General features: G+C 40.5%; 3 protein-coding genes and 1 non-coding gene across 4 annotated transcripts; 2 read left to right on the forward strand and 2 right to left on the reverse strand.

Annotated features, from left to right (window-relative positions):
- Positions 1–821: 821 nt before the first annotated feature.
- On the reverse strand, positions 822–927 carry K441DRAFT_t19. The gene has a single exon. It is a non-coding gene; the product is annotated as a tRNA-Ile (tRNA).
- Positions 928–1177: 250 nt separating this feature from the next.
- Positions 1178–4081, forward strand: K441DRAFT_660994 (dipeptidyl-peptidase 5 precursor). The gene is made up of 5 exons (XM_067648804.1): positions 1178–1312; positions 1493–1816; positions 2004–2839; positions 2896–3414; positions 3463–4081. Exons 2-5 carry the CDS (start codon positions 1509–1511, stop codon positions 3894–3896), a joined length of 2097 nt encoding a protein of 698 aa, XP_067503161.1. The 5' UTR covers positions 1178–1312; positions 1493–1508; the 3' UTR covers positions 3897–4081.
- A 443-nt stretch (positions 4082–4524) lies between these two features.
- K441DRAFT_687588 (uncharacterized protein) lies at positions 4525–6119 on the reverse strand (the record flags this gene model as incomplete). The annotated part of the gene is made up of 3 exons (XM_067652107.1): positions 4525–5132; positions 5200–5733; positions 5810–6119. 3 exons carry the CDS (start codon positions 6117–6119, stop codon positions 4525–4527), a joined length of 1452 nt encoding a protein of 483 aa, XP_067503162.1.
- Positions 6120–6865: 746 nt separating this feature from the next.
- K441DRAFT_660998 (uncharacterized protein) lies at positions 6866–7945 on the forward strand. The gene is made up of 2 exons (XM_067648805.1): positions 6866–7259; positions 7449–7945. The coding sequence occupies exons 1-2, from the start codon at positions 6972–6974 to the stop codon at positions 7686–7688; spliced, it is 528 nt and encodes a 175-aa protein (XP_067503163.1). The 5' UTR covers positions 6866–6971; the 3' UTR covers positions 7689–7945.
- Positions 7946–18028: the final 10083 nt, after the last annotated feature.

Raw genomic sequence — 18028 nt, forward strand, 5'->3', positions numbered from 1 at the left:
TCCGTGCGGAATACCGTTTTTAAAAAAACAACGCGTATATCTATATAGAATTCAATCGTCACACCGCCACCATGCTTTCCAATCGTGCTAGAATTAATGTAGATCTTGTTCAGAAGACCTAATATAACCTTCCCCCAAATAAAATGGCGAAAAGAGCCCCCCAAACCCTAACCGTTCCGAATTCGAACCTCTATTAATAATTAGGCTATCCCACCCCCCGACAGATGCCGCTAGCTCTAACGTTAATATATACAACCCTTTCGAGTTATTCAGACCGTTCTTTACGGATAAGATTATGGATAAGCTTATAGAGTGGACAAATAAGCACACGGAGCTCTATCCGCTAGATAAGGAAGCAGAACACCTACGCGCATGGCAGCCAACATGCAGACAGGAGCTCTACGCGTACTTCGGAGTGCTTATTCATATAGGAATTACTATAGAGCCGGCCATCAAAGACTACTGAAAGGATTTAAACACACATAGCAGCCTCATATTCCTGAGTACAGCCACCAAATTTAGCTGATCTGATTGGTTGACCCTTATCGATGACCTGAGGACCCGAATTGATGTGTTAAGGGATAAAGAATGACAGGCTACTGAGTAGGCTGGTGGAAATGATACATATGATGCTCTATGAGGAAGAATCTAAGGGGCTCAGTGGCCTGAGAAGGTATCTACAAGATGGCCCACGCGCCGTCACGTGACCTATCACGTGACACGCCGCTGAACTCAAAGAGGCTGCCCAAGTACCCCTACCAACGAAGAATAACGTGCTTAAAAAGGAAAGCCTGCATGAACATAAAAAATGAATAGTGGCATAGTCCCGACGGGGCTCGAACCCGTGACATCCGCATTACCAGATGGTGGTCATATAAGTCTGACGAATTATATAAGAACGGCGCGCTACCACTGCGCCACGGGACTTAGAAACCCAAAGGGATTTCTCGAATTGATTTTCGAAAAACTTTCTACGACCTTCCCAAATTTTGATAAATATAGACGATGACTATGCACAACCCAAAACAGAATATGAAGAGGAGTTGGGAGAGCAACTTTCTGTGTAGGGTACCTGACGCTTGCCATTTATAGTAAGGTTGGGTCTTGATTGCATTGCAGTGTGATTGTGCCCGGGCGGCTCTGGCGGAGAGCGGGAGAAGCCGCTTCAACGTCACTTGGCCACGGCAGGGCTAGCTAGGGACCTACAATATAGCTGCATTCCTTGTCCGTCAAATATAACCACTACTCACATCCGTTTCTTCTACCTATCATAAAGCATTTAGTTTGCACGCAGCTAGTGGCTGCACTTCAGGTATGAATCCCTCGGGGCCGATTGCGACCAGGAAGGTTCCAAGTCGCTTCATCCAGTGCTTTCCTCGGCCAGTTTCTTTTCATTTTGCACATCTCTTTGTTAGGATTATTTACTTTGCTTGAACTTCCTTGAATTACGCGCTATCATAATTTACAAAAAAAAGGCTTATTCCTCGCATAGATCTCGTGCTTCAACGATGACAGTTCGGGCGACAAAGTTCACGCCGGAGGTCCTCCTCAGTGTTCCAAGGCGGTCCGCAGGTGTACCCAATACAGACGGATCTCGAGTCTTATACACCACCTCCACTTACTCCTTTGCAGAGCACTCAAAGACCTCCGAAATCCGGGTGCTTGATGTTGCTACTCAGAGATCCACTCTCATAACTGACTCGGATGGAGCGAGTGAACCCAATTGGCTCGGCGATGACCATGTTCTTATTTTGACGCCTGGTGACAAAGGTTCCACAAAGGTCAAAGTTGGACAAGTCGAAAACTTCAAGAAAAGGTCAGTCATGCCAAACCGCTCGTTATATATCCCTTCGACTTAGTTGCGACTCGAAAATTCCTACGTTACCACATATCACTGAACCGAGCCTCGCAATTTGTCCCGTATTGATTAGTTTAACCTGTGTAATTGAGTCATCTGTTTTCCTAAACATTGGCTTAGACCCCTCAGGCTGAGAAAATTATAGCAGCTACACAGCTGGCATAATCGATGCACCTGCGAGCAACGTAAAACTTCATTTGCTAGAGGAAAATAAATTCGCATTGGCAATAACCGCGCAGGCCAACCCAGACGGTGATTTGTATAACCCTGAAACCGCGCCGAAGCCACACTCTTCGGCTAAATTGTACAAGTCCCTATTCGTTCGGCACTGGGATACTTATATAACACCAAATCGAAGTGCCATATGGCTGGGAATGATCTCAAGACCCTCGCCAAGAACTCACAGCTACGCTCAATATAGCCTTTCACCACTAGTAAATGCGCTGAAGGGAACTGCTTTGGAATCTCCTGTTCCGCCTTTTGGCGGTAGTGACCACTTTGATATCAGCTCCAGTGGATTGATATTCGTCGCGAAAGACCCTGACTTGAATCCGGCCACACATACCAAAGTCAATGTTTATTTGATTCCAACAACAAGTTTCTTAGATTCAGCTCTTCCGAGCCCTAAGAAAATAGATATTTTCGGATTTGAAGGTGCAAGTACTGCGCCGGTCTTCTCTCCCGATGGCAAGCAAGCAGCTTTCTTGTCCATGCGGCAAGACGGATATGAATCGGATAAGAACCAGCTATTCGTTGTTCCCGACATTCGCCGGCCATCATGGGTTATACACGCCTTTGCTTCGGAAGATAGAAAAGGAAAGTGGGACCGCAGCCCACAAACGATAGCGTGGAGCCGTGATGGCAAACAACTGTATCTGTTGGCAGAAGACAAAGGCAGAGTTTGCCTTTTCTCAGTGCCATTGGTGGACTTGATCAAGGCATCACTTCCACAGCTCATATTTAACAGTGGTACCATAACCGGTGAGAAATATTCTTGATTGATACTTCTTCCAAATTTAAATTTGACTTGTCATTAGATGTTCGGCCTTTGGTAACTGGAGATGTATTTATGTCCTCAACGAGCTTGGTTGACAACAGCACCTATCACTTGATTGATCGCTCCCAGCGCCACAACATCATTTCCTCCAATTCACGTGATGGATCTATGTTTGGACTATCCCGAAAGCAAGTCGCAGAGATCAGCTGGCCAGGGGCGGCGAAGAACACGCAAGTGCATGCTTGGGTTGTCAAGCCATCTACATTCAACGAAACGGAAAAATATCCTTTAGCCTACCTCATCCATGGCGGGCCTCAAGGGTCATGGACCGATGGCTGGAGCACCCGATGGAACCCAGCAGTCTTTGCCGAGCAAGGCTATGTAGTCATTTGCCCCAATCCCACCGGGAGTACTGGCTACGGTCAGGATTTTACAGACGCCATTCAGAACCAATGGGGTGGGCTGCCTTACCAAGATATTTCCCAAGGTTTTGATTGGATCCAGGAGAATCTTCCATACGTAGACACGGGTCGGGCCGTAGCGCTCGGCGCGTCTTATGGTATGTAAAGCTATCGCCTGAAACGCTAGTCTATTAATACGAAAACAGGTGGATATATGATAAATTGGGTCCAGGGCCAGCCCTTGGGTCGTAAGTTTAAGGCTCTCGTAACGCATGATGGTGTCTTCAGCATGGCTGGGCAGATGGCGAGCGAGGAGCTGTATTTCCCTTTTCATGAATTCAACGGGGCGCTCTGGAACAACCGAGAGGATTGGCTTAAATGGGACCCCTCGGCGTATACACATAACTGGGCAACACCTCATTTGGTCATCCACAGTGAGCTGGACTACCGGTTAACTTTGGCCGAAGGCTTGGCGGCGTTCAACACCCTCCAGGGACGAGGAGTTGAAAGCCAGTTCCTCACGTTTCCCGACGAAAACCACTGGGTCTTGAAACCAGAAAATTCTCTAACTTGGCATAGGGTTGTGCTGAACTGGATCAATAGTCATGTTGGACTACCGCTCTGTTCTGAAAGTAGCTAGAGAGAGTAACATAGAAGGGAGGCAATGGCTACTGATGTTTGAGAATTGAGGACATTATGCTTTAGGGTCCTGTAGATTTGGCGAAATAGAAATGTCGTGTTTCATCAACTATGGGGATGAAAAGAAATGTAAACGTAAATCGGGTATTTCGTGACATGAGCCGCCAGGGCCTCTTCCCATCCTAAGATAAATAGAGTTTGAAGAGTCTATCGAGAAGTGCGCCGTGGGTTGGAAGAACATTCTATGGACAACGCCACGAGCGGTGGACTAGATCCTGCTACGCCAACCAAGAAGCGCCTTGCCATTTCGAGGAAGAAGCCCCAGGGAGCTAGACATAATACTCACCAGCACGGCATGCTATTCCAGTATCGCAAGAATACACCATTATTTGACGGTTGAGATTTTAAATTATTTAAAGATGCGCACTAAAATGGAAATCTATAGGATTTTCGTCGTGCTGACCGGAGGATGCGACCCAACCGAATTCCCGGAGACAAACCTTTGAATGCTCAAACAAGCAAGAGTGCTCTCCCTCCCCGACTCCTCACGCGCCTTTTCGCTAAATGCAGTGCACAGATAACCGAAGCATTCCTGTCAAACGCATGATTTCAAGTGGCCTTGGAATGACTTATGCCGAGATAGAGAGCCAATTTTTTCTAACCCCATCAAGGAATTCTCCTTCATCAATGCGCTCAAATAACCCTTCTTCATCTTTGCCATACAGTCCAGTTGTACCATAAGGCCCCTTTTGGGACAGTGTGCGCGAAGCAGGCCATGCACCTTCCGAAGCTAGTTCAGCAAGCTGGAAGTCACCATGGACAGAGCTTATGCGCGGCTCGAAGATGAAGTCGGCAAAGAATAGTTCGACGGATAAACCCTTGGGCACATAAGATCTTGCCCGAGCTGACACGAGCCGACGAGCTTGCTGAAGCAATTGTTGGAGCGTCTCCTGAGCGCCAATGCTCGATCGGCCGTCTTTATGGCCGCAAAGCCGTGCTGCCCGGACTTGACAGTCTCCTTCCCAACGGACATTCTCATTAGCAAAGAGAGCAGAGCACATGGAAGGAACAGACAAGGACACCGTTTCCAACCGTGGGCAACCGGTGAGAACTGTGCATATATGCTCGCTGTCGGGGAGAGAGCCGGGATGGGGATGCCAGAACCCATCATTAGATCGAGGAGAGTGCTCTAGAACTCTCAGCGTTGATCGAGAAGACTTGACGATGGACATAACACCTTGAATCAACAACGGTTAGCCCCAATAGTCCAATAACTTGGATAAAGTGTGTCACGCGAAACCTACCGTCTATTGAGATTGTCGAATGGCAAGTCAGGTGGAATTCTTCGAGCCTCGTGGCTGTACGTGAAATGGCTTGAAGATCCTGGTCATTGATCGGCATGAACGTGGAGTCACCGAATATTTTCAACTTGCGAAGTCGGCTGAAGTCTACGCAGCCGGACGCTAGTGGGTGCATATCGACCTGATTCTTCGGATCCTTTACTTGTGCAGCCGTGAGATCTACAGCGAGCAACTCCAGCGACTGGAGCGGAGCCCCATTGCAGAGGAGCAGTTGCCCCCATTCTTTTGCGCCAAGGTGTCGCAGAGTTGTCCAGGGCAAGCTGACAGACGTTAGGTTTGCACAGCTACGCAGAACACGAAAAATCTGCTGGTCCGTCTCAGAGACGTAGAAGCCATTGAACCACATACGACGAATCTTAGATGCCACTGCAGGATAATCGGAGAGCAGCTTGACTGTGCGGTTCAGAGAGCAGAAAGGGTCTCGATAGACAGCTATGCCCGAAGGGTTCTCAATCAGTTCGTAGATGTCGTACTTCTCTAAGGTACGAGTTAGCAGGGGATTCATCTTGGGTGTCAGCAAGTAGCAGCTTTTAGTGGGAGGGTGAATGCGCACCTCGTTTCTGGGACAGCTCAGCCCAACGCTCAGAGCCTCTCCAGCGTCGGATGTAGACATCCTTCAGGGCATAGTTGAGAGCCCACTCGTGCCATGTCCAACAGACTAGGCGGATCGAGGCAGTAGCATCCCACTTCAGCATGTCCGGGGGAACAGGCCCTCTGACGTACCGCTGGAGAGGAGCTTTCTGGAGCGGGAGGGGAGCCTGGGAGAGGCCAAAGGTAAAAGTGGCTCCATTGCGCTCGTTGAGCTTAGTGGCAGCTTCAAGGATTTGGGAGAGGACTTCGTAGGGGAAGTTGTTGATGTGCATTGAAGTTTTTATCTAGGACAGGGTGTGGCGACGTATATGAGAAGGCTTGGGATGAAGTAGTGATATGTAATGGTTAGAGGGTAGTGGGTAACGTGTAATGTGTAATTGGTACGCTATTGCGTAAAGAGTAATGATGATGTTGGAATGTGGAGAAGGGAGATAAACTTTGAGGAAGCAGCGGGCAGACATTATATCTTCACCCAGAGGCAAGCGCGGAGATTCCGCAGTGAATCTCGGCGGACATGGCAAAGCGTAGCGACTTAGTCAAGGACAGCACCGGATGGCGAGATGGCGAGATGACGAGATGGCGAGCTGGGTTGGTAGCTGGATGGGTAGCTGGGTAGCTGGGTAGTAGCAGCAGGCTAGGCGTGCGCGGCCGATTGGCGGAGGGCGGGCCGCAGAGGTCATTCTGGCAGGGTGAATGACTGTTTAGAGGGAAGAAATTGCGAGATCGCTGTGATGAATTGGGTGCATTGGCCCTGCGTAGCGCGCTGGTTTCTCTGGGTCATAGAAATCCCAAAAATCGAAAACCTCGCCAGCTGGGCAGATGCGGCTTCATGTCATGCTCCCTTAGCGAAACCCGTTTCCTAGATCCCGTGCCTGTTCCATGACTGGTTCTCGCGCCTACCCGGCCACTCCCAGCGCCCTCCCCAGTGCCCCTTCCCCAGCGCCTTCCCCAGCGCCCTCCTCCGCCTCAGCCCAGCCCCTGGTGAGCGCACGCCCTGGTGCTGCAGGCTGCCGGGAGCCCCGTCTGGAGGCAAACCGGCGCACCGACTCCATCTTGCTCAGCATCGCGAAACCTAACCTGATCACATGCAGTGCAGCGTCTGGCACGCTGCTTGCTATTACTTCATGGATTCCTTCTTCGCTCCTTTACGCTCCACCAAAAGCAATCTATTACCCCCAGGAAACTGCCCCTCCCGACCGCTGGGCTACCCCAGCGACGTCAGACGTCGTGGCTCACCGTGTGCAGTCCTCTTAATCCACCCGCCCTGCATCGTCCGTCGTCTCGCCCTCACCATCGAACCCGATTTTGGCCGTGCTCGAGGTGGAGAAGGTCGCTGGTTTGCGTACAAGTCTGCTACGGCGTCTCCTCAGCGCATTGCTTCACCGCTTCGAGCTTGCTCGACAGCGCACCGAGTAAGTCATGGCCCCGTTGATAGGGAAAACATACTGTAGATGGTATAACACCTTCTCTGCAGAGCCGGTTTTCCATGTACAAGGGTATGGACAAAGCGAAGCTTCTCATACATCCTATGCCAAGAGGCTAGCAATACGCCCCCCTTGTAGTCTGGACTAAAGCACCGCTGCTCATGCGTGTTTTTACAGATCAAACGGAGCGTTAGACCCTCAGTAGCACAGACGCTAACTGCGAGGCTGGCGGACTCTCGATACCTACTAGAGCGGTTTTTCGAGAAAATGACGCGTAAGGTTAGTATACCGATTAGTAAGGGGACGCCGTCAATTGAGGTTATACAAGGGTTCCTTACTACAGTACCATACCTAATTCATCCAATATTAAGTCTCTCATCGTCTTGTCGCTCGAATCCAACGCGTTTGGTAGTATAAATAACTAATATCAATAGGTGCTTGATAGTACTTTAAGTTAACCACGAGGGTTTTATCTGAGTGAGAGAATATGTCTCTTTAAATATAATTCTAACTCTATGTGAAACCTCCGTGAAGTTCCAAACTTAGTTGAATTAGCTCTTTAGTTGTTTGATCCACGGATCCACCAACTTGAGCCTACTAGTTTGCTTGCTAGTGAAGCCCTAAACTTAGTTAGATTAATCTCTCAGTCGTTTAATCTATTGATCTAAACCTACTAGTTCGCTTACTAGAGAAGTGAGGCCTAACTACTTAGGCCCCCAATATTACTATTGTCTTTAGTAGTATACTACTCCATATCCTGCAGTTCTTTAGCTTATTCTTTTCCTACTCTAACTCCTTGATCCTGGTTAAGTTGTTTCTAACTCTAGCCTTGCCCCGTTTTTAATAAGCTTGTTGCACTAGACATACTTTTATTTATTGTAAGGTGCAGGCTCTACGCCACCACCCGGAGGTAACACGTCACCTGACATTTATTATATTATAACACTACCCTCTTCTCTTTTAAGGTTCAGCCTAAAATTTACTCCGTTACAGCTAGCATTAGATAAAAGTCTACCCCACCTATATAAGTTTTATCGGTTATTAGCTTTATTTAAACTTCATTTAATATACCTTTTTAGATTTCTACTACTTATTACCTAATAAACTTGATCCAGAGCTTAGCCGAGACTGAGCGAACTTCACGAATTTACGCCCTATTTGTATTGCAATATGTTTACCCCTGCCGATATCGCAAATATCGCTCTTTTAGTTTGTAGAGGACTCCACACGCATCTAATGCATCTAATTTGGAGCCTCGAGCGAGCTGTATTGGCGGAGGAGTAGCAGTTACAAGCTTCTGCATCTGGAACCGTAGAGCTCTGCGGAACGAAGCTCAGGGGGAGACGTGCACGGAGCTCTACCAAAGCCTCTGCAAGAGCTCTGCCCAAGCAGTGAATGGAGCACGCAGTGCGTAGGGGGGGATCCAAGGGGGTCTCCCCCTTAAACCTCTGCTCGAAGCCTTGTACGGAGCTCTAAAGCTCTACTAACACGCAGCACTAATAACTAGGAAGTTTCACAATCGTCTCTACGAACGGCTCTACAATCGCTTATACAATCGTCTCTACAAACGTCTGCACGAACATCTGCACAAACGCCTGCACAAAACTCTATACAAATTTGTTTACAAGGCCTTTAAGAACAAGCCTAAACATAAGCTCTACATAGAGAAGCTCTGTACAAAGCTGTCAACCCAAATCGGACTTGCTTACTATTTTCAGCTGCTTACTCTCGTATATCTCACCGCTCAGCTGCTTACCCTCATAAGTCTTACCACCTGTCTCTGTTGCATACACCTATCTCACGTATATATAGAGGCCCTAGAGCCACATTTAATAGACAGAGTTCTCATTCCTGATCGTCCGTTTAACAAAAGCTCTGCACGACGCTTTGCTCAAAGCTCTACTTGAAGCTCTACACGAAACTCCGCTTAAATCTTAGCACGGAGCTCTATCAAACCTCTACTTAAACCTCTGCACGACGCTTTACTCAAACTTCTATCGAACCTCTATATAGAGCTCTATCAAACCTCTACACGGAACTCCACTAAAGCTCTTGTCGACCGTAAAAATCAGGTCAGAAAAGGAGGACTCGTGTGTAGATTGACCAACGAAGAAAAGAGACTATATACATAAGGTGGGTGAGTCATAGGCACCCCTAGCAGTGATCGGCAACAGGTCGACAACTTTATAGAAGCTCTACTAAAGCTCTACTAACACGTAACACTAATATACCAGGAAGTCTCTATAATAATTTTTATAAATATCTCTATATTAATAAAGGTTTAATATCTTAAAGCCCTCCGGTGCTAGCTTACTAGGCAATTTAATTGTAGCCGTAGGTTATCTAGTAAACCTCACCATTATCTCATTAAAGCTGTCGATCGGTTGACCAAAAGATAAAAAGAATAATGACTCCATCCCATTGCAAGAGGAGCTCTAGAGCCTCACTATCCCTTGTAACGGTGACGTCCTAGAATCAAAAGTATGTGTATGGTGACAGCTTTGATCATATTGATTCTATTAGCTAGCTCTTATCGACAACCGTAGGACGAATTCTACCGTTGCAAAGGATATACACTAGGTAGGTGGCAAAGGCTGACGTCGATACTGACGTCGATTTGAAACTGTCACCTCATTGCCACTTGATCGACATTGCCATTCAGTCGGTAATGGGTAATGGAAAGGTAATGGAAAGGTAATGGAAACGGTATGAGGTCACAAGGTGATAGGAAACTGGAATAGGAACAGGGTAATCACCAAAATCCGACCTGGATCGACAAAAGCTGACTGTTACGGCACTGGCAGAAGATGGCAGACTGCAGGCAGTTATGGTCACGTGACTGGAGGATCGTATAAAACTTCGAGCGGCGCCGCTATTCTTCTCCTTCCCTTTCTCTAGCTTTGGATCCTCGTTAATAGACAATCTAATCGTACGGGCTTGCATGCGTTCTTCCCGCTGTGCTCGTGCCTCGATTAACTGAATCGCTAACACTCACTATAGATCAAGGTATGACGTACTTCCTAAACGCCTCGCCCAAGGGAGTCGTTAACGGCTTAACTTTCTCAAAAACCTGACGTTTGACACCCTCCAGTGGAGATTGTGAGGTATAGAAGAAGCGCTTAAGTTGATCCTATCGTTTTTAAGCAAATAATAAGCTGATTAAATGTTTGGGATCTATTGGCCAAAGGTCTCGCACCTAAAGGTGCCTACCTCTACAGGTAGTCCTAGTCGCCTACCTATTTAGCAATTTTAATTGTTACCAGTACCGCCTCCCTTAGCGATTGGTTATCTACCTCCTTTTATATAGAGCTTAAGTATAAGTACGGTTATAAATCTTCCACCTATATATAGTAGCCAACTTAATACGCAGCTTAACTATAGTACCCCATATATTATAACAGGCTACTTATTTTCCCGGACAGGATCCGTATAGTAACTCTTTGTTACGGCACCGTAACGCGTAACCTGGACAGGGAGCCTAGTTAGGGGTTTGGCTAAGGACTTGGCGTTATAACGCGTATATGTTACGTCTTTACCTCCTGTATATACCTCTCCTCTTCTTCTTAGCTTAGTATCTTCGTAATATAGCATTCTACAAGCTTCGGTTTAGAGGCATTTGTACGAGCCGTAATATTATACTAAGCTCACCCTATTCTGCCTGGGAAGGCCTTAATAATATCCCACCCTAAAAGAAACTTCGTCTGCAATAACGCGTTAACGTGCTATACTTAGACACTAAAACAACTCTATACTGCCTGGGAAGGCCTTTGTAATATCCTACTCTATTAGCTAGATAGGACTAGACCTATACCCCTAGAATTAAAACCAAAGCGTATAATACTAACGAACCTTAGGAAGCTAATAATAGTACCTAAAGTAAGCTTATCTAAAAGAGCTGCCCTAACCTAAGAAGAACATAAGATTTAATTAGGATCCGAAATTAAAGATAATAATAATATTATAGACGTATATAAATAGATTTGTGCCCTAATGGCTAATTAGGAAGCCGATTATTTCTAAGCTTAAAGTATATAAAAGACTTTATAAGAGATTCTGGATAGCCTTACGGCCCTATAAAGTAGCTTAGCTCCCCCTTTTAGAAGTCCTAGTCGTTTTATCTACTTAACTAAATATAATACACTAGAGAGTACGGATACGATAATAAAGCAATTAAAGTTTATTAAGCTCCTTAACCCCTAACCACTATCTAATAGGATAGACCCTACCTTTAAGAATTAGAGGATTTAAGTACGAGGAAAGCTCCGCGTTAACTATAACCATTTCCTTTCTAAAGAAGCTAAAATACTTTACCTCTTTAGTTGAACTATAGGGGACGCCTAACGGCACCTTTAAGCTAAGTTTAAGGATAATTCCCCTATCCAATTTACATCTGTTAATAAGATACTATAGTACCTAGCTACTATTTATGTTAACCTAAATAAAGTATAGGATGCCTAGTATAACTATAATCGCCTAATAATAAAACTAAACTAACCCTTTACTAAATTCTAGACTTAATTCCTATACCTTATAGGAGAAGGCTAAGTCCCCCTTAAAAATTACTAATTGGACCTATACGATAAACTGATAATTAGGCTATAAGAGAAGATTATAGTAACCTTAGACGACCTGCCAAACTATAAAAGACTCGTGGCTTATTATTTATTATTAGATTTAGAACTAAAGCAAATTAACGCCCACCTTAATTGGTAAAAGCGACTCTAAAACCCATTAACTATACCTATAGGAGCTAGAGTAGGAAGATAAGCTACTGCGGTCCCTGCTCTAAAAGCGGTTACTACTACGTATCCATAAGCCTCGCCTAACCCACTGCGTCCTACGCCCTTAACTAGTAATCGCCGTAATATCTTAATTGACCCTGCTACGGTTATATGCTATAACTGCGATAAGGATAGTTACTTTACCTTATCTTGCCTAGAGCTAAAGGATATAGGCGATATTAAGAAGATAGAGGAAGGAGAGATATCCGATAAGTTGGGAAAAGAAGAACCCTAGGGAAAGACTCCCCCCTAGTGTACCCTATTAATCTTAAAAAGATTAATCTAAGTTAGTTAATAGGTGGAAAACACTTTATAATTCTATATATAGTATCTTAAAATAGATATAGTGTTAATATAACCGCCTTTATTAATACTAGAGCAAATAGCTTTACCTTTATAAATACTGCCTATATAAATAATGTTGCTAAGTTTCTAAATATAAAAGCCACTAGACTAGAAAAGCCTGTCTAAGTAAAAGGATATAACAGTTAGGCCGGTAAGCCAGTTACCTATATCTTAAAGTTGTATATCGCTCTTAATAGACAATACTAGTATAGTATCCCCTTTTGCATTCTAGACCTAGGGTCCTATAATATAATCCTTAGCTAAAAATAGATATCCTATTTTGATATTTAGCTAAATATATAATAAAGATAATTTATCTAGCCAGAGGATAAACTGAAATTACCTTTTTTTATTAGGGAAATCTAAACTAACCGTAACACTAGCCGTAAGGGCTAACCCTACTTACTAGTAGGATGTTAGGGACCGCGACCTAGCCTTTACCTAAGAAGATGCCCGTCGCGAGGCTAGAAGGAACTCTTTTATACTAATAAAGATACTCCCCTAGAGCGCTATAGTTGACGAAGACTCTATATACGGTAGTGGGATAAATAGCGATATAGACAATGTCTAAATTACGTAGATTTAACCAATATAGAAGAGAACATACTAATAGGATATAAGAGATAACCTCTAAAAGATGCAATAAGAGCTAAAAAGAGTAATAATAACGCCTTTACCCCGGAAGCCCCTAAGGTCCTATATACCCCTATTATTATACAACCCCCCCATAGTAAATATCGCGGCAATTAGCGCTATAGCATTCCATTTTAATATATATAGAAGGGATAATAAGGTTTTTATAACTAGCTTGTATAAAATTAACCAGATTATTAATAAGAGGAAAGAAAAGCTAGCTAAGGAAACTGATAAGGAACTAGTTAAATGCCTCTTCCCTATTATTTATGCGGGATATAAGAATGCATTCTTAAAAGCGGCTTTAAACAAGTTACCTCCTTACTAGATATACAATTATAAGATTTAATTAGAAGCTAATAACTCGCTAAGATATAGCCCTTTATACTAATAATTAACGGATAAGCTAAAAGTAATAAAGTAGTACTTAATTAAGAATCTTAATAAAGGGTTTATTAAGCTAAGCTAAGCCCCTTTTAATTCCCCTATCCTATTTATAAAAAAGCCTAATAAAGGCCTTTATTTCTGTATTGACTATTAAAAGCTAAACGATATTACTTAAAAGAATTAGTATCCTATTCCTTTAATTAATAAAACTCTTATACATTTAAGCTAGGTAAAGATCTTTACTAAACTTAATATCCGCCAAGCTTTCTACTAAATTAGAATAAACCCTGCATCTAAAGATTTAATAATATTCCGTACCTATTATAGGTCCTATAAATATAAAGTCCTTTTTTTAAATTAATAAATAGGCCAGCTATATACTAAAGGTATATAAATAATGTCCTTTTTAACTATCTTAATAAATTCTGTATAGTATACCTAGACGACATCCTTATATACTTAGACAATAAACTTAAGTATAAAGTTTATGTAAAGAAGGTCCTAGAGAGACTACGGAACGTAGGCTTATAAGTTAATATTAAGAAATATAAATTTAGAGTAAAACATATAAAGTACCTTAGGTTTATTATTACTATAAAAGGAATTAAAGTTAATCCTAAAAAGGTTAAAGTAATTTATAACTGGAAACCCCTTTATACCGTAAAAGGGATCTAGTCCTTTTTTAGTTTTTATAACTTCTACCTATAACGGAACCTTATAGCAAGTACTATAATAGGCTCGTTAATAGGCTAGGTATATAGGTAATATAAATTAAAGTTAATAACGTAATAATAACTAGTGGAGTGGTTGCCTAATAGATTAACTCTAATTGTATTCTAAGAATTACTATAAGGAAGGAACTATCTAGGTAGGGACTAAGGGTCCTTAAATATACAACCATACTCCTATAAAATCCTCCTTATATATAATATACGTATTATACGTATTATATATACGTTCCTTTTATATACTATATATACTACGTACAACGTTATATAACCTTAGCTACTATTTCTTATTATATAGTTTTACTGACTCTATCCTAGACCGTGCCTAAATTAACTAACTAGCTTCTTTTAACTCCTCTCTAAGTAGTTATAACATTATACTTAAAGCGTCCGTAATACTATCTCCCTCCTCTTTATCTTTATTCTTAAAGATCTTAAACATCTTTAAGTTGTTTATTAGAGGTATAATATCTATCTAATTAATTAAGTTAATATTATTACTTATTATGCCTAAAGCTCTCTCTTCTTCGCAAGCGCAACGTCGTGCCCGTACTATTGCTGTGATATTATCTCTTAGTAAGATTATACCGTCTCTATATTCTCGCTGTTTAAAAAAGGGGTTAGTTTACGTTACGTTAGCGAACCTATCTTTATAATAACTATCCTCTTACTTAAAGTGCACTAAAGCGAATATTTGTTCGTCCTGTAATGTTCGCTCTATCTCTAATACTAAATATACGCGTCCTATTACTCTTAATAGTCGTCTAGTTCCCTAATTAATTTATCTTAAGGTCTTATGTTTAATCTGCTGCTATATAGCTATATAGTAAACTGTCTTAGGCTCTTGCTAAGCTAGAATATTTTTATAACGTAGAGTAAAAGGCTCTTAAAGCCTGTATTGGGGCGTCTACTTAGTTACTCCGTCTTAAGAAGGTATATAAGAAGGTTTATTTTAAGGAGTGGAAACTTATAGAATAAGGTCTATAGGAACTTAGTAATAAAAGAACGGACTTTTTTCTAGCTAAGAAGGAAATAGATCTAAGTAGTTTAGCAACTGCTCTTTTTAGGTCCCCCTTAGGTAACTTATTTTTTAGTAATCCTTCTTTATTAATACTGCTTAACCTAATTTCTTTTAATACTTCTATACCTTTCCTATAGCGTTTTTTAAATTCTCTAGTAGCTCCTAGGTAGTCTCGTTATAGCTTATCTACTTTACTTCGTACTATATTTTATTATTAATGTCCTTATAACTTACGATCTTTAAAACTTGCCACTTATCTTCTTCTTACCCTTTATATATGTCTACCTTATAAACCAGTGGCTTAATATTCCTATATACCGGTTTTAGCATCGCGATATACTATATAGGGTAGATTTTTATTTTAGCTGGTAGGTTTAACTTAAATATAACTAGTAAAATCCTCTATTTAATTTTAAAAGGTCCTAGTCTAACGTGGTCTAACTTTTTACTTAGTTGTTAACTCTTAAAATTTTTATATAGTAGCTATACTTTATTTCCCTCCTTAAGATCTAGTCCCTTAGATCTCTTAGCATTATAGTACTTTTTTATTCTCTACTATACTACTTTTACTATTTCTATAAGGTTTATATAAAGATTTATTAGTATCTTTATCCTTTCTTTAGCTATACTACTTATTTTCTTTACTTATTATGGTAATAATAATATTCTTAGCTCGTATCCGTAATTTGTCTTAAATAGTAATATGCCTATCCCTTTTTATAGTGTTATATTATATATAAACTATATAACTAGTAATAATAATACCTAATTATTCTGTGTGTAGTTAATATAGTGTTTTAGATACTGCTCTAGTATCTAATTTAACCTTTCCGTTTAACCGTCTGTCTGCGGATAATATACGGTAAAAGTTGCTACCCTAACCCCTTATTCCGCTAAAAATACCTCCTAAAATACTAATATAAATCTTAGATATCTATTTAATATAATTTTACTTAGTACTCTGTATCTTGTAAATACTTCTTTAATATAAATTCTAGTAATATCTTCTGCTAATATTTCTTCTATATATGCTATAAAGTATCCCTACTTTATAAGCTTATCTATTATTACTAAGATTATATTATAATCTTATCCGGTAATAAGATCTTTTAACTTTAGCAACTTAATAATAAAGTCCTATAATATAACCTCCTATAGTCTCTCTAGTGTTTTAATAGGTTGTAGCCCTCTATATAGCTTATACCTTATTAGTTTATTTCTTTAGTAATCTAAACATTCCTTTATAACTTTTCGCGCTAAGCTTTAGATTTTATTAATAATATACTCTTCTTAGAGTCTTAACACTAAGCCCGTGGCTCTATTATGTCCCTAAGTTATTCCCTTATAGAAATCTTCTATAAAGTGTTCTGCTATACTTTTTAGGATATACTTTACTTCTTGATTTTCGTATATATCCATTTATAGATCTTTTAGCTATTTCTCTAGAATTTTTTATACCTAAAAGCTTTCTAGTAACTCATAAATTCTTTCTAGTTTTTCTTAAGTTACTATAATTTTTAGATAATTATATCTAATTAATCTATCTGTGTCTTTTTGCAGTAAAGCCCCTAATAGCTTTTTAACTTAGAGTATCTGCTTATATATTATCTGTACCCTTAATATACTAAATCTTAAAATAGTATTCTATAAGCATCTCTGCCTATCTAACCTATCTTTAATTAAGTTCCTTTATTATTAGGAATCCTATTAGGTTCTTATAATCTATCTTAACTATAAATAGTTTTTCTATACCTTATAAGAATGCTTTTTATTTCTTTAATACTGTAACTATACCTAATAACTCCTTATTATAGATATTATAGTTTAACTCTAGTAGTGCTATCTTCTAACTATAGTATGCCACTAGGTGCTATCTGTCTTAATATTTTTATATAAAGTATACCCCTAGTATATAGTCTAATGCGTTTATTTCTACAACCGTTTCTAGTCCTAGTTAATAGATTTTAAGAACTGGTTCTTAGGTAAATAACTCTTTAACTTTCTTAAACGATTCTTATTATTCCTCTTCCTATACCTATAGTTCTTCTTTTTTTATTAGTCGCGTAAATAGTTTAATATCCTTTAACTATTGCGCTATAAACCTTCTATAGTAATTATAAAACCCTAGGAACGATCTTAGCTACATAACGTTCTCTAGTTTTTACCAATTTACTATAGCCTCAATCTTCTTTAGATCTATACTAAGTTAGCCTAGTTTAATAATAAATTTAACAAAATTAGTCTTCCTAGTAAAGAACTTATATTTTTTAATTACTACTAGCATTTATTCTTTTTATAGTCTCTTTAAGACCTATTTAACGTATTCCCTGTATTCTTTCTTAGTTATTAAGTAGATAATAATAATATTAAGATATACTATAATAAATTAATTTAAGTGTTCTTCTAATATATTGTTAATACGCTTCTAGAACGTTGCTAGTGCGTTTATAAGCCTAAATTACATAATTAATGGTTTATATAGTCCTTCCTTTAACCTAAAGGCTGCTTTTTATTTATTGCCTTCCTTAATCCTAATCTAATAGTATGCCTATCTTAGATCTACCTTTATAAAGATTTATACATTACCTATTCTATCTTAGATTTCGCTAATTAAGGGTAAAGAATACCTATCCTTCCTAGTAATGCTGTTTAACTATTAATAGTCGATGCATAGCCTTAGTTTACCATTTTTCTTTAGTACGAATAGTACTGGATAACCCGCTAATAACTATAATGGTCTAATATATCCCTTTTATAAGTTTTCTTAGATAAACTCTTTTAATACTCTACCCTTTTCCTTAGTAAGCTTATAGATTGGAAAAAACCTTAGACTTATTTCTAGTTCTAATTCTATCTTATAGT

Source organism: Cenococcum geophilum (assembly GCF_001692895.1).
Source record: "Cenococcum geophilum 1.58 unplaced genomic scaffold K441scaffold_25, whole genome shotgun sequence".
Lineage (NCBI taxonomy): Eukaryota > Fungi > Ascomycota > Dothideomycetes > Gloniales > Gloniaceae > Cenococcum > Cenococcum geophilum.